Source organism: Bactrocera latifrons, unplaced genomic scaffold, assembly GCF_001853355.1.
Source record: "Bactrocera latifrons isolate USDA-ARS-PBARC rearing strain unplaced genomic scaffold, ASM185335v1 scaffold_75, whole genome shotgun sequence".
NCBI lineage: Eukaryota > Metazoa > Arthropoda > Insecta > Diptera > Tephritidae > Bactrocera > Bactrocera latifrons.
In genome coordinates, this window is record NW_017537434.1 from 795,011 (window position 1) to 812,713 (window position 17,703).

The 17,703-nt window shown below is 32.2% G+C and overlaps 1 protein-coding gene across 1 annotated transcript in view; it reads left to right on the top strand.

The window, feature by feature from the left end:
* The window catches only part of LOC108976337 (casein kinase I), a gene marked incomplete in the record, with an annotated part of 55,113 nt that overhangs the window by 8,993 nt on the left and 28,417 nt on the right, over nt 1–17,703 (top strand). Inside the window, 3 exon segments of the mRNA XM_018945366.1 lie at nt 8,128–8,211; nt 8,775–8,885; nt 11,932–12,095. Of these exon segments, the coding sequence (XP_018800911.1) occupies nt 8,128–8,211; nt 8,775–8,885; nt 11,932–12,095 (359 nt within the window).

Sequence of the window (17,703 nt, forward strand, 5' to 3'; positions counted from 1 at the left end):
AACTCCTTACAGGGTCATCTAAAGTGAGAAATAAGTGTTTTACCAGTAGTTACAACCTTAACTTAGAACTTGGACGAAGGAAAAAAACTGAAAACTGATTTTTTGGAAGACATTTTTATAAAAAAATTAAAATTTCGCCATATTTTTTTTTAATAGTTATAACCAAAAAAAGACAATAAAAATCAATTCGATTTTGAAACGCATAGACCCATGAAACCTCTAAATAGACAACCTATTGACCTCAAACTAGATATCATACTGCAAGCATGGGYTTAACAGGTAAATTGAAAAGTTCCCAGTCTGACACATATGTAGATGGYGCTTCTATAATTAAATCCATATGATTTTTAATTAGTCCTAACCTTCAAAAGTCGCGTATATAAATTTGACAGTTGTCGGAACATTAGTTTGTGTATTATGGCATTCTGAGTGAAGCAACTTTTGTTATAGTGAAAAAAAAAAAAATAAATGGATAAAAGGTATTTCGTGTGTATTCAAAGCATTGCTTTTCGGAAAAGAAATACTATTGARGCTGAGGTTTGGATTGATCAAAATTATTTGGACTCTGCACCCGAGAAAACAACCGTTGAAATGTGATTTGCTAAGTTTGAATCTTAACAAGGTTGTTACCGACGTAAACATAAAAAAGTTCACAAAATAATTTTGATTGACCCTAAATTGAAGTTGTTACGAGATAAAATATGCTTGAAAAAAAATTGCTGAAGCCGAGATTTGGTTTGATCAACATTATTAGAACTCTGCATAAGTTTAAACGAGGCGAAGTGAAGACGCTGAAGGCAGTAGACGATACATCAAAAACGTCCACAAAAAAAAAAAAAATAATGTAAAGTGAACTTGTTCGTGATAGCAGACGCTCTAAAGCTACGAACAGGACGTGTGCATCATATTATTCACGAATATTTGGGTATGAAAAAGCTCTGTGCAAAGATGTGCCGCGCGAGCGCACCTTTAACCAAAAACATCGACAACTCGACGAGAAAAATAGTGCTTTGACCCCGTGGCACGATTGCATTGTGAACTACTTTGCAGTAATTAAAGAAGAATATCTTAATTTCTGACCGACCTTGACGGGATTTTTTCGGTTTTGTCTTTCTTTTGGATCGCCATTTGCTAGATTGTTGTACAGTTTAGACGTCATGAAATTATTCATAAACCCCTTCTATCCAGCATCTTTGAAGGGAGTGTTCTAACCATCAGTTATTGTATAACGGTAAATTTTTTTAAACTTTTTAAAGCGTGATTACCGCGTAATTGAATGAAAAATTTGTGTGCAAATATTTTTTCGATAAAAGTGTTTTTTTTTTTTTTTTGAACACATTGCCGCTGACTCAAGTAGTAGTGTTTTTTATTTTTTATTTATTTAAATTTTTTTTCGTATTTCTTCAGTTTCTTTTTGTGTCGCTTAATCATTCTGTTATCACAATTACGTGTTTTATTATATTAAATAATTTGTCGTAAACAATTATGATATTCGCATTGGTATTGGTTAGATATATAGTACATAAATATGTATGTATGGCATATGTCTATATACAAATTTGTAGGTTTCTAATTTTTTCCTGACTTTGGAAGCAGTAGCTCCGTTGTTATGCAGCTCAGTTGTTGCTTTAATATCTTTGCACCAGGCAGCATTCTTTAGTATAGATGGTTGTGTATGTAYATACATATATACATATGTATGTACAATATTTCTACCTCATTCATTTAAAACCCACACATGCTTATTACTTTTTCCATAATCTTTAGTAAGTTCGCTTTGCTTCCATTCTTATGCTTAATTAAAAGAGATTTTCCGGCTTTGAATTTATTGTGGTTTTGCCTTTCGTCATTTGTCTTCATTCAGCGGCACTCATTGAGTTTTCAATCCCCAAGGTACCTACACTGGCCTCTTTTCACCTCTCTCTCTGCTAACCTCACTTTCACTCTTTTTAGCACTTTTGCTAGTTGCTCGTGTTCTTTTGCATGTAATCTTCGTTAACAAAAAAGTTTCCGCCAATTCTTATGAATCGTCGAAAGTGAGCTTAAAATACTTCAGATGTTCTCTAACTTATCCAACGAAGCTGTTATGTGCCGTTGATATTGTTGGTGGCGCGTTCGAAGTATGAAAGCGTTTTTAATGCGGTCCATAATCGGTTTATGTACTCGCTTTATTAGAACTTCAAGAACATCTTGATGGCGATTTTAATTAATGACGTAAATTTTAATTTGCTTCAGCCCCGAGAGCATGAGAGCATAACTTAGGATTCGTCTAAGTTGTACCAACGAAATCAATAATTCTTTTAGTAGTGTTGGTAGAATTGAATCCTCACACGTTTAGACTTGAAATTAATTTTTTTAGTAGTGAATATGGGACTGTTTCGGATATATTTGAGTCAAACCAACTAGTTTGTCTGTTGTAGGAGGGAACTTTACAGGAGCGCAGGTTTTGAAAATAAATTTCCATGATTTTTACTTTTTGTTCYGTTGTAAGCTTCCGTGGTATAGTCGGTCAAAGTCATCGGTCCATAGAATGGTCTCAAAGAATTTGTGAGTTAACACCATTAGACTACTTCTCGGCACGTAGGCGGTGTTTATGCCTTGTTGGGTTATTTGAAGTCATTGGTCTTTAGCCATAAGTTCGGGACTTTGTGTTGGTCATTGGATGAGTTGAAATCGTTCACTTTAGAGCCAGCGAGTGGCAATTTTGGCAGTGTGTGTGTGTTTCGGATAGTTATACTGCTGAAAAACGATCTCTTACCCCGGAGATGCACATTTGTCCATAAAGTCTAATAAATTTTACTGAAAACTTTTAAAATAACTTTTATTTTTTCATACTCTTTTTCCAGTCTTTCACGGAACAGTTTTTATGTAATATCATTTTTATTAGACAGAGCAGGTTTCTTCTGTTTAACAGCGGTCACCAAACCAACTCTTTGAAGAGCTCTCCGAGCGGTTCATTCGCTGACAGCCGCCTTCGCTATTCTATTAATCGCTTTAGTGAGTCTTCTCACTATTTCCTTAGCATCAGCGTTTGTTACCAATTGTGGGCGTCTCTCCACGTTCGGGGAACCAACTTCATTGCATTGTTTCCATACAGCCAACATCCGAATGGTTTTGCTTGTCACTGTACTGAAAGCGTTGGCGTCCACTAAATGACCACAAGTGTAATTTCAATTTGCTGATGAACTCACATAAAACTTGCCATAATTAATTTGTAGTGTGTGCATCAATGAAAATAGCATTGATAKTACTGGCGTCACGTAAGCGCGCGCTAAAAAGAATCAAAACATAATAATATAATAAAAACAAATAAAGAGTGATATTTGAGTGAAAGAGAAATAAAATAAACTCATATTAGAAGAGAAATGGGGAAGTCGACAACGTGCYATTTGGCGCGTATGCTTCATTCATACTTTCCTTACTTTTTTTATATAAAAAACACAGAAACTTCAAATGTAATAAAGAATATTTATTATATTATAGTTCGAAAGGTAATTCTTTAGCATTAATTTTTTAAAGATTTCAAATGTTTTTCTCAGATGGTCCATCCGTTGAGTCCAATTTTCGATGACTCGTTCGAGTGAATGACACGAGTCATGTTTTGCTCCAAGACCTAARTCGAAGCGGGATTCTCCGCATAGATTTTAGACTTTAAATATAGTCACAGGAAAAAGTCTAACGATGTGATATCACATGGTCAACCCGCGCAAAATGTGAAATTATCTGCTCACCGAAATGTTCTCTCAAGTTAAGTGGCACGAACTGTTTGAAACCAAATGTCGCCGACATTACGGCATCAAATAGTCGGTTATCATGGCGCGATTTCGGTTGCCACTGACGGTTACGTTCTCACCGACATTACTTTGAAGAAATATAGACCGATGATTACACTGGCCTACAAACCACACCAAACTGATTTTTTTTTCTGGATGAAATAGCAGCTCTGGAATATCTTTAGTTTGCTCTGCGTCTCAAGTTAGCATGTTTATATACCAATTGGCTAAAAAACGTCGGATATTCTTGGAAGCGAGCGGCTTTAGTTCTTGCACAAGCTTTATTCTGTACGTTTTCAATTTAAGATTTCTTTAAGTCCAAAGTAAACAGAACTTCAAAAAAAAAAAAAAAACAACAAATGGTTTTCTTCGGCAAAATTAATTTATTTTAATCAAAATAGTCTCGCTTCTGCTTCAATACAGCTGGTTGCACGGTCCAACAGCATGCCGAAGGAGTGTTTTACCTCGTTGGCCGGTATGACCGCCAGGTGTGCAGATACAAGCCTTTTGAATGGCCTCTTCATCTGCATAACGCTTTCCTTTCATGGGCAAATGCATTCTTCCGAAAAGGAAGAAGCTGCATGGTGTCATACCAGGTGAATAAAGGGAGTGGTTAATGGTTAAAATGTGATTTTTGATTAAATGATGTCCTTCGAATGTTGGGTTCTGAGCAATTTTTGATCGTCGGTCAATTTTTGCGGAAGAAACCGTGCACACACCTTTCGTAAGCCCCAATTGTTCGGTCAAACTGCGAAAAATCGATATTTTGGAGATGTTCGATTCCATTTCCATGAATTTCAATGAGGATTTCAGCTGATTTTTGATGAATTCACGCACAGTTTCGATGGAATTTCCGGTGATCACGGATTTGGATTAACCCACATGTTGAGCGTCATTTATGTATGTCTTCACGACCACTTTGAAAACGTTGAAACCACTCGTGCACTCTGCTGCGGGATAGGCAATCATCACCATAAACTTGTTTCATCAATTGAAACGTTTCGGTAAAAGTTTTACCATTTTTAAAACAAAATTTAATGTTGGCACTTTGTTCGAAGCTCATTTTCGCACCGATAACACAAACATATTGACACGTAAAACGCAATCACTCCATTTCCAATCAATGAAATGTCATGAAATTTAATTAATMGATAATATATAAAGATAGCAGATTCTAATGCACCAGTCGAAATATAGATGGCGCCACCAGGAGGCGCTGGATTCAAAAATTCCTGTTTACTTTGGAGCGCACCTCTTATATATATAGCACTGCCGCATAGGGAAATTTCTATAGCTAAACTCTCACTCTTATATGGCATGTCTTTAGTCACTTCCAATCGTAATCCGTAACAAATTTTAAGTGTTATATTCTTCTTGCATTGTTAACGAAGCGAAATTTTCCTTTTTTCATTTAAGAACCACTCTAATAAGCATACACATGTTATTTTTTATGATGTATGCTATAAAGTTACAATTTTTCAAAGTCAGCCGACATGCATGCGTTTTTATGCATTCTTTTATTTCCCTTTGCTTTTTGTGCTTCGTTCTGCTTTCACGCCTGCGTCGTTACTGGCTAGAATTTCCCGCACAAAAAGCTAGAAAAAACGTTAACTTTGGCTGTATTCTGTATTTTGATTTTAATCAGTCAGTTTGTATCTATCCGATCTGAAATTTTTGTCTGACTCCGAATTTCGTTAGTGAATTTTAATAATTTMGTGTCGTTGTGGGATCGTATACCTTTCCATTATGAAATGACAAACGTTACTGAAGAAAATTGTCAAAAGAGCTGGGAAAAATATGGCGTCCTTTGCTGTCCCGATCRGTTTACYTTTGTAGCGTCCCTATTGAAAAACCCTATATACCATATCTTAACTTTGTGCTTAGTTATGYTACTTTATACGTTTTCGGTTAATGGCATTTTGTGGGTGTGGCAGTGGCCCGATTACTACGCCCATTTACGAAGTCATGCCAATTTTTATTCAAGTGACAGCTTGTACGTTAAGACGAACGGACAGACAGACAAACAGGCACCTGTTTTTTACCCTTAATGTCGCATCGAAGTCAACTCATTGACGTGACTCTTGCTTTCTTAGCGAGCAGACAAATGGCGAATCGAAGATACTTGTTATTGCATTGCTCAACCAGCTGACGTACTGAGACACCTTTAGTGAGTGCTTTTAAAATTTCCACTGCGTTTCCCTTTCAGTGAGCAGCTGAGTAAATTTTCAAATTCCTATGTGCACAGTTTCTATCAAAAACTGCATATGTATCAATTATTTATTTTTATGTTTGCCTGCAATTCGATTGTGTGCAATGTCATTTTTGCCTCACCTCTCACTTGTAAATGCTAAATTGAATGTCAATAAAAGAATGTCCGTCAAATTAAAATTGAGTACAACTGCAAATATTTAACAGCAGTCTCTAACAGTCTCAGCTTGTATTTTTTTGTACYGCTACAGGCGTAACAGCGTCAGCTTCCCACAGCACAATGACAAGCACGCGAGTGTTAGTTAACAGCAACGTTGTATTTATGTTGTTGACTTTAGTCATTGACACAATTGCATTTTCAATTGATTTTTTATGCCTACATATTGGTAGTAAATGCAAATGCATGCGCGTCCATTAAGTTTGCACATAAATATTCATATACTAAATTTTGCATTGCCCTCTCCTCTCCTACCTTTGTCCACAACAGCACTTGTGTGCGTGATAATGTCCATTCATTCATCAATAAGTTTATTTGCAGTAATATTTTTTTCTTTCTCTTTTTGCCAAGTGATAATATTTGTTTGCTTTGCATTTATTAATTTATTTGCAGGTTTCGTTTAATTTATTTGCGCAAAAAGCTGCAAACTTTTTTATTGTATTTAATTTTTTCTTGCATCGCAATTTATGGGCTACAGTTTAGTTTTGCAGGCTCCGCGCATTGATTGTGTTTACAGATTTGATTTTGTTTACTATTTTCAGTTATTTACGTAACTAATCAGCATTAATCAGCGCGTGTTTGTGTTTGTGCAAACTATGAGCTAAAGATAGTATAAGACTTGGTTCATAATTTTTTAAAATTTTATTTAATTTATTCCTCAAAATATATTTCGTTGCTTTCAAAGTAATCCTCCTTGGACCCAATGCACTTGCGCCACCGTTTTTTCCAATCCTCGAAATAGTTGTTAAAGTCAATTTCCAGAATAGCCTTCAATGCTCATAGTGATTCACGTTTCTATTGATTYAAAACGGTTTCCCCGGAGCGTTCGTTTGAGTTCGCTAATTAGCCGAAAGTCACACGAAGCTAAAYCAGGCGTATACGGTGGTTGCGGCACGATATTGGTTGAAAGTTTGGCGAARAACWTCGCGCAAACGACGTAAARCACTCAAAAAGTTTTCTTTGTTGACAGTTTATCCGGTCGGAAGGGATTCGGAGYTCACCATACCTCGTTAATCGAAGTAAACTATCAACATTACCTTGATTGTTGACCAGCCTAGACGTGGTTTTTTCGGCTTCAACTCACCTTTGCCACAATACTTGGCCGATTGATCATCTGTTTCAAGGTCATAAGCATAGATCCAAGAGTCATGGTGGGTAATAAAATGTTTCATGACATCCCGTCAGTCGAAAAGCATTGTTTCACGTTAACGCGACCAGTTTTTCGAAAAAAAAAAAAAAAAAAAAAAAAAAAAAATTGTGATTTGACGTGGATTAACTCAGGTAGAGTGCATCGATAAACTTTATTCAATTATTGGCGAGTACCATTGAGCAACAATGTTTATTGATGGTACAAATGGTGCATGGAAACAAGGTCGCAGATCACTCCAAGACGATATAGCAAAATCGTCATGCGACCTAGTGATGCTATTTATCTTTGAATGTTTCAAACTTGCRTCTGAATCATCCKGTAGTTTGAGTAATARTCKCATTTCTAAACTTTAGGGTGMACTTTTTCKTYCTAATGTCTTTTATAATGTATTCCCAGCGTCTCCTAAGAGGGTGTTACCAACAAAAAGTGTCGATAGTAGGTTCTTTCCYTCGGCTSCAAGCATTGGCACTTTCKTTTACCAAAATGTTACCCAGTTTTCGCAATTGGTTTRTTTGGGCGATTTTTAGTGGGAATAACTGCAACACCGGGTATGGTTGACCTATTTCCTTTTTCCATCAACGCGTTCATTGAGTTAACGGTATAACCAACTCAACTTTAATCATCCATCCATTAACAGTACGTTTGTCTGTATGTATGTTACGTCACGTCGACTCGCTGAGTTTTCACGCACACAAATAACAAGAAAAAAAAAACATGTACAATATTATGACAGAAAAGTGAATATTTTATTTCCTTACTTTGCATTACTGCGTCAATAGGACGACGGATGTGCTTTTTTGGTGGCAGCGGCAGCGGTGGCAGTGGCAATGGCAGCGCCAGTTCAARCGGCGCTGATGCAGCAGGTAGGATAACCTGTGCACGCAAACGAATTTGGAGCAATGGAATGGTTTTTTCTTGCAATTTGTGATTSTTTTTACGTATATGGCATATAAGTGTGCGCCAAAAAATTAATTTGCATTTCTGTGTATATTTTTTTTTTGTCATATCTATTCGTTGCCTGCTGGTGGTGCGGTGCTGATGACTGCATGATGGAAATGGAATGGCAACTAGCAACTGCTCAGTGTATTTGTGTGTCCGTGTGTCCGTTTGGTTATATGTAAGGCGACTGTGAGGCATAACAGAAATATTGTATATAGGTTATAAATATATAGGTTATCATAAAAAAATAAGTGTCAGCATGACTTGCTCTCTGCAACAGCTATAATTTGGGATGCTCTTGCGGGAAATGCCTGCTGTTTTAACTGTCCAATACTGCGAAGGAATTGGGTTATCAWTTTTATTGAGAACTTTATTGAAAATGCATATTTATGTCTTTTTTATGTATTTATATAACACATTTTATTGTATGTGCATATAATTAAATATTTTTAAACACATCTTTAAAAATATTTTCCTTTTATTTCAGGCAAAAATCTGTACAACAATGAACACGTAGCAATAAAAATGGAGCCTATGAAGTCAAAGGCTCCACAACTACATTTAGAGTATAGGTTTTATAAACTATTAGGATCACATGGTATGTAATCGCGTTCAATTACTTAAAACTATAAAAATATTACAATATTTAACCGTTAACTACTGAATCCTTTCCCTTTAACTAAAAACTCCAACTCTGCATATTACTTCATTTAAGTTGCTGCCTAGAAATTAAAAGTAAAAAAAAAAAAAAAAAAAAAAAATCGAAATTTTTAACATAAAATTATACTAATTTTTTGAAATAGAAACAACCAAATATTTTTTTAATACAATACATTTTTTTTTAATATTTCTTATAGGCGACAAAAAATAATTTTTTTTAATAATAGTTAATTTACGAAACAGAACATGAAACCTTGTGAGATATATATAATATGATAGCAAAGACTTTACTTGTTGAATATAGCGGTAAAAAATGTGAAAGCTTTCCGAATTATCAAGTCTGAAAGCAAAAGCTTTAGAGTGGACAGAAAGTTGCTTTTAAATTATTTTACAGATTTTAATTTAAAAAATGGAAATGTGGAAGCTCTTCTGCTTTTTAATACAAAGCTCTTTTGCTCTTTAATACACAGCTTTTCGACTTACTTGGTGCAATAGCAAACATTTTAGCGTAACTTGTGTAGATATGCTAGTTAAAAGTGCGACTGCAAGTTCAGTTATAAGATTATTGTTATAAAATATAAAGCTTTTTAAACTTTTGATAAAAATGTATAAACATTTTTCGTTAAAAATAGAAGTATTAATATGCCAAAAAGTTGCTTTTGACTTATTTTACGGATTTTAACTTAAAAAATGGAAAGGTGAAAGCTKTTTAGGTCTTTAGTATAAAGCTTTTCGAATTATTTAGTCCAAAGGCAGAAACTAGCTTTTTAAGATATCTAGTTAAAAGTGATAGTGCAAGCTCATTTATAAGATTTTTGTTTCAAAATCTAAAACTTAAAAAAAAAAAGTTTAAAAAGCTTTATAATTCTTTTTTTTTTTTTTTAAATTAATTTTTCGTTAAATTTGAAAGTATAATTTTTTGGAAATATTAATACTGCCAACATTTACGAATTCTAATTTTAAAATGGAACAGTGAAAGCTCTTTAATACAAAGCTTTTCGAATTACTTAGTTTGAAAGCAAAAACTTTAAAGCAACTTTTGTAGATACGCTAGATAAAAGTTTATAAGATTTATGTTATAAAATCTAGAGCTTAAAGTTTAAAACGCTTCATAATTTTATATTAATTTTTTCGTTAAAATTTGAAGTATAAATATGCAGCAATAGTGCATGAAACTTGCTTTTAAATGGAAAATTGAACTAGGTTTTTATAAAAAGTTTAAAAAGCTGCATAATTTTATATAAATTTTTGGTTAAAATTTTAAGTAAAAGCACAAGTGCCACAAAGTTGCTTTTAATTAATTTGCGTATTCTAATTTAAAAAATAAAAAAGTCAAAGCTTTTTAATACAAAGTTTTAAAAACTATTTAGTCTCAAAGTAAAAACTTTTGGTAGCTTTTGTAGATACACTAGTTAGAATTGTGAGTGCAAGCTCGTTTTTAAGATGTTTGTTATTAAATCTAAAGCTTTTTATAAAAAGAGTAATTCAAATTTGTAAAAGATCTTTTGCATAAAGCTCTTTTCTTACAATGTTTTTATTTAAAGCCTATATGTATACACTTATATGCGTTTTCAGAAAGCTACAAAAGTCAAGTTTCCTAGAGCTTTCCCTCAAAGCTCAAATTCTTGTAAACAYGCAACACCAAATCTAACGCTTAGTGAGAGATTCAGCAATGAACTGAAATATATTTTTTTGTCTGTTATTTTTATACGAAAGAGAGAAAGCTTTTTCCAAATCTAAAACTCAGTGAGAGCTTCTGAAATGAAGTGAAGAGAGAGAGCTTTTTTACAGCTTATACAGTTTGAGGAAATTGTATGATATTTATTCGAAAATATTAAGCAGTCACAAGGCAGTTTTTTAAATTGAAGCTTTCGTTTTTTTTGGTTTTTTTTTGGGTTCCTAACTTGGTAGTTTTCAAAAGCTTTCACAAGGCAGTTTTTAAATAAAAGCATTCGCGTATTATTATTTTTTTGATTTTGTTTGTTTTTCTTTGTTGTTTTCAAAAACTTTCCAAAGGTTTAATAAGTTATTTAGTTTAGTGAACCGTTTTTTGATAAAAATKAATAATTTCATTCAACTGTTAAGCACTATTTCCAGCTATTTATTTGGTTGTTTCTATTTCACACGCTTTTTAACTTAGTGAATATCCCACCTTTAYCACATTCGCATATAAAATAAAATTTTGTCGTAATTTTGCTTGTTATAAAATTCAAAGTTTTGCACCGTTTTTACCTTCGAAGGTCCCCGCATTGTGGGGMAAAGGCACATTTGTTATGAAGAACCGAAGGCTTCAATATCGATTATAATTAAGTAAGAAAAGAAACAAAAAAATAGATTTTCTCGAACATATTTCGAAGGTCGGTGCGTAAGTGAAAAATTAGAAATTCCCCAYGGACAAACCGCACTAGAAAATGAGCTACCAAAAAAGCAAATAAAGAAATATTAGAATTAATATTTTCACAAGTCTCATCATGCATATCTTAAAAAACAAATTCTTGTAATATATCTACACACTTAATGGCTGTAGTAAATACACGCACAAACATATTTTGAAATCGAAAATAATTTGTATAAATTTTTTAAATTATTTTTTACATTTGTTGTACATTGCATTTAATTGTTGTTGCTGTTGCTGCGCGCGTGCTTTTCATCTATTGCTAAAACTACCAAAAATATATATATTCATAAATATAAATCCATCAACGCACACAAATTCGCCAAAAAAATTGTAATGACAACCAACCTTTGCTCGTCGCGTACCAAATAATCGTCAAATCGATGAATCGCATTTGAAATTCCTAAAACACCTGCCGTGCTGTGCTGTGATGCTGTGCCACTGGATATGCTACAACCGCTTGTTATCATGGATCCTACTTTATTCATCACCTGCACCAACAAYCATAAAAAATCATCAATATTTTGAAAACTGCACCCACCATTGACGTGTGCGTTGTGTGACACCCTTTTGAATACATACAAAATAGATAATTGTCCAGAGGGTATACCGCGTGTGTATTATCTGGGCACATGTGGTGGCCGTTATAATGCCATGGTATTAGAGTTATTGGGACTGTCCTTAGAAGATCTCTTCAATATTTGTTCCCGTAAATTTTCTCTTAAGACTGTACTGATGATATCTAAGCAACTTGTAAGTTTACATTATCTTTTTTTTTTTTAATTTTCTGTATGCTAAATTTCGTTTTTTACGTTTTTTTTTCTGCTTTATCTTTTGCTACATTAATTTTATGTATTTTATGAGAATTAAGTGTTTTATTTATTTTTCTGTATCATTCATTTTTATGTTCAAAATAAGTTTTATGTGCGCTATGCTGCTTTTATTGGTTTCTATTGCATACTACATTCGTATAAGCTAAGTTTAGGAGGAATCAAACAAATTGGAAAACTTTATACGAAGAAATTGTGTAAAGCATACGAGGAACACAAAAACAAAAACTACAAAAATACGAAAAAAAAAATTTAAAAGCGATTACTAAAGAAAGCTATGTAAAGCTTTGAAGCTTAAAGCTTGAATATACTCCATTTTAGATTGGGGGTTTAAAAAGGCTTCATAAGGTTTTTGTATTTTGAGAATAAATTCTAATAGCGGAACATATTTTTAAAAGGTGGCGTGAATTTTTGAAACAGAAATTTTTTTTTTATTATGATATTCCAATTCAATAGCAATAAAAAGTGCAGGAAATTGCACCTTTGGGAGAGCAGCCCGTCAGGCTAGATCGGTCGGCTTGATCGTGTCATTATCGAAACATCGTKTTTAAAGTCGGTAGCCACGATTTATCAGAAACTAGTGATGCGATTTTATTGAAATGTTTCGTAGTTCTTCTAAATAGAATGGCCTCGTGACTGATCGCAGTATTTCTTTTTCGATAGCAACTAATTTTTTGAGGGAATCTGTATTAAAAATTATATTCTCTCTTCTTCCAAAATACTCACTGCTGCCAATGGCTGAAATTCCAAACAGTTTTTTTTTCAAATGATCCGCTTATATAATAATATAATATAACTTTTAAGCATATCAATTAAAAGTTATAACAAAAATAGTGAAAATAAGCATTCTTTAGGCCGTCAAAACTCACGTAACCCCTTAAAAAGCTTTAAGGGTGTTTTTTTTTTTGAAGTCAAAAAGTAAGAATTGATATTTAAAATTTGCCTAGGTGTTTTACCAACAACAAAACTTTCATACTTCGCTCTTCTACCCAAATTGCTAGTTTCAAAAGCCGTTTGATATTATAATAAAAGTAAAAAGCTTTCATCAAATGAAGAGAAATAAATCTATTAATTTTTCGGTGATGTGGGTMCTCTACAAAGCGATAAAAAAATGCTTTTGGGCGCTTTTCTTGACAAACGTRAAGCACCTTTTTCTTAAAAAGCTTTAAGTGCATTTTTCCTGATAATATTTTTTTGTACTTAAACTTCCTAGATTTATTTCCCATCAAATAAGCCAGAAAGCTTTTAGAGCTTTTACCACTTTTTGCTTAAAAAGCTTAAACCGCCTTTTCCTTGATAATAATAGTATTTTTCTCTTCTTAAATGTTCGGGATATATTTTCAATTATAAAAGCTAGCAAGGTTTTAGAGTTTTTTTAATGACAACTTATTTTATTCGAGAACGTACAATTTCGCTTTATTTACAATTAAAGAAGCCAAACTTTTATCCATGATCCCTAAAAGCTTTTATTGTGGCAACAAATTCCAAAGCGATGCTTAAAATATATATAGAAATATTTTAAATTATATTTTGCATTTGAGAAACTTTTTCTTAAAATTGGTGAAATTTTCGTTAATATGCCATAAAAGCCATAAGAAAGCTTTAAGCTTAATATAAAACTCGTTTGCGCTTTCACTTAGCGCTTCTGCTTATGCTATTACTCGGCGCTTAAATTTTCCAAACTTTATATTTTATATTAAATACAGTTTATATAATTTATAAAAATCATATAAGTGTCTCAACAGCCATTTTTATATACATATGTTTTCAAATCTAATATGCACATTCTGTGTTAACGAGTTAGCTTAAATTTCTTTATTCCGCGCGTTTTCGACATATTTTTTTTTATATAATATTGTTCTTTACAGTTACGCGTACTCTTCGTGTCCTTACTTTATTAAGATCGTTTTTGATTTTTTCTGCTATTCCTTATTCTTTCGAAATGTTTCTTCGCCTATCTACCACTTTTGTTTACCCACCCACCCCCTGTTCTTTAGAAATGTTTCTTCAATTTTCCCATCATTTCTGTTACGTACTCCCTTTTCTGTCGAAAATTTTCGTCTTACTTCCAGTTTTGTTACACCACTCTTCCAGTTATTTTTCTAGAAATTGGTTTTCGAATTTTGCGCCTAATCCAAATGAATAATTTTTGAACTCGTTTTACTCATCACAAGCCCCATTAAGAGCTTCACATTTTTTATTTTCTCTATCTACGCTCGTTTTCTTTTTACTTCTTTTTATTAGGAAACAGTTTCTTCTTGGGTAATTCAAAATAATTTTAGAATATTATAGATATATATTTTATAATATAATTTTAGGATATTTTGAATTTTACTATTTATTTCTCAGGCGCAACTGAAGCATTTTGTTTAAATTAATAAATCAAATATTTTCTGTTTTTATCAAAATAATTTGTACTCCAAATAACCTTTTTTTTGTTTAAAAGTAGTGGTATCTAAATTAAAAAGTATACATATTGTTAATTAGTTTAAATATTTTTAAAATGAGTTACGCTTAGCGTTGAAATTGTTTGTAAGATAAGATTTTTAAGCTTACTTGTAGTTTTATTTGATTGTTATTACTGTTTGTTCTAGATCTTAAAAATTAAAACAGTTAGTTAATAATGTCGGCTAAAGTCGATTTTCTTATAATACTTTTTTTTTGGTTCAGTATTTAAATTAGTTATCTAAAGCCTAAAGTAAACTAGATTTCGTTAAATACAAATTTAACTACTTAAATCTATTAGTATAATAACGCAGTCCAATACGAATGTGACATTAACTGTTATGTTCCGTTAAATATTCAGACATGTATATAAAAAAAATCATTAGTTGCTTTTTTAGCGTATTTTTTATTTGCATTTATTGAAATTAAATGAACGCGAGACTAAAACTACCCGYCCTACTAAAATAATCATGTACCAACCAAACAAAATGGTTCGTTCCCGCCAACTTCTACTTTGCATTGCATGTTCTTTTCTACCAACCATTGTGTACGCCGTCTGTTAAATTGTTTTTCCCCACACCTTCGTTGGCAGCGCTCTCTTCCTTACCCTTGAAACAACAACCCAACAGCCAATGTCGATTTTTTTTGTACAACTACTAAGCATTTTATTTATCTAAAACAAATATTTTAAATTTTTATGAATTGTAAATATTAGATATATACACACATATGTATATCAAAAGTGATTTTCTCTTCTTGTATAAATAAAAAATTTCTACTATTTACACCCACTTTTATGACTCATCATACTATGTTTAGTACTAACCGCTACTCTACTAGGGTAGTTAAGTGAAACTGCTGTCAGAGAGARTACAAACTTTTTTCGCCAGTATAGGTTTAAAATTTCCAAAGAATTTATTTACCTAACCATTTTTCAAATTTCAAATATGTAAAATGAAGTGTGTGATAATGAAGAGAGAGGATACATATATTTAAAAATATATAGATGTAAAAAAATAGGTCAACCGGCTTTTTTAAAGCTTATCAGTTTATATGTGTGTTTGTAACATGTYAAATATAGTATATCTTTTTTTGTTGATTTTTTTTTAGCATTTATTTACCATGTACTTTTGGGAGACGAAAATATGTCATATTCTAAATTTTAGGCTGTCACAGCCAAGATGTTTTAATATATTTATGGACCAAAACTCGTGATTATTTATTGCTTTGGAAGCGTTAATTTTGTTAAACCTAGGATGGGATTTTTACCATTTTTTTGTGTCATATAAGAGTAAMGACATAAAATTTAATTATTTATTAGTTCTGCATTTTTTTCACTCAGAGAATTTATTACTTGTCAAAGCTTTTTTTTCACGGATTTTCATATAAAGGAAGCTTTGGAACCTGAATGGGATTTTTTTCATTTTTTTATCCTTTATACAAGAGTATTTTGAACATAATTTTTGATTTGCGTGCAGTTTTCGTTTCACTACTCGCGATTACTGCAATAAATTAAATAAAAGGGAAAAATGATAATTTTACTCAAAAAGTACCGCTGTTTATAGCATACCGTTATGGTATTTAATATTAAGAAATTAAAAAGAGTAGAAATAGTAGATTGTTAGGTTAAAATTAAGCCATGTTCCTAACCCCACAGTTTTGGGTTAGGCACCTGGCTGAGGACTTAGAAAAATAATACAAAAACCTAATTGAACTCATTTTAGACAATGTGACCTTTAAATTTGAAAAAGGATATTATTTAAGACATCACTACAATCTTCTAATCTTATAAGAAATTATGCAGATCGGAGATCTATAACTTATAGTTAGTTGCCATACAACTGGCCCTTCAGACTCCAGTACTTCTGCGAAAAACTCGTTTATTTGTCAAGATATATTTATGCAATTTGGCATCGACTATTAACCAAGACATCGCTACAATCTCAGCACAAATCTTTCAGACAGGAAAAATTAAGCATATAGCTAGCTAATTGACTTATAAACTGAACGACCGGCATGAGGTGCTGTCTTTTAAATAATTTTATCATATAGGGTTGCTTAAATTGATGGAAACCATAATAAATTTATTAATATTTTTTCGGTTTTTTTTAATAACCCATTAAAAATTGGAATCGTTGTGAATAAACTTTAGCATTTATGCAACAAGTGCCAATTTCCTACAGGGAATTTGCGTTCGTTTTCGCCCTGTTTTAATAATTCCCATCAGCTTTTCGAAATAGTTTTTGACTAACTCATTCGGTCTTATTATATGGTACATATCGTCTCTTGAAATGCAAAATAACATAACATCACTTTTCATAAAAACGATATAACAGAAACCACTCATATTGAAAAAAATTTGAGTTTTGGTTATTAAATGGTTATATATTGGTTATAAATTGGTTAAATATTGGTTTTAAATTGGTTATATAAGTCAGCAGAACCTGAAAATTTTATGCTCCTTTGATGTAGTGAATCGTAAGCAATAAAAAACTCAATTATGATTTTTTTTGATGATACGCTGTTTTGCATTTTAGTTGACAATTTATAGAACAAAGGTATTATATCTAAATTATACTTTTAGTTTAGGTTATTTTATTCGAACTGTCAACATTTTCCTTTTCTAGTTAATTGGGTTTAGTAAAGGAATATTTCAAGTTGGCGAATAAAGAAAAATAAAGTTCCTGCGCTATTGGAACATTTTAGGGTTGCATTGCTAATTATCTTTGCTGGTTTGATTACTTTAGTACTTTTAGTAGAGTAGTCATGTGACTCTGTGCAGCATGAATATTTGTAAATAAATAAAATAAATATTTAGCAGTAGTGTTCGTCTGTCTTAGCAACAACAAGTAAATTAGTTAAGTATTTATATTTTAAGATGTAAGTATTGAAAGTGCAAGCGTTTAAGGAAGCAGACTGTTTTCGAAAAATGCTTCGAGAATTTCTATTTTTTTACGAGTGCGTATAAGTGCTAACTTCATGGTGCATTTGCAATAAACCGAAATTTAATACTATAAATAAATATATTTTTTTGCTTTAATTAAAGCTTAGCACAAGTACAACAAATGGAAAACAAAAAAAAAAAA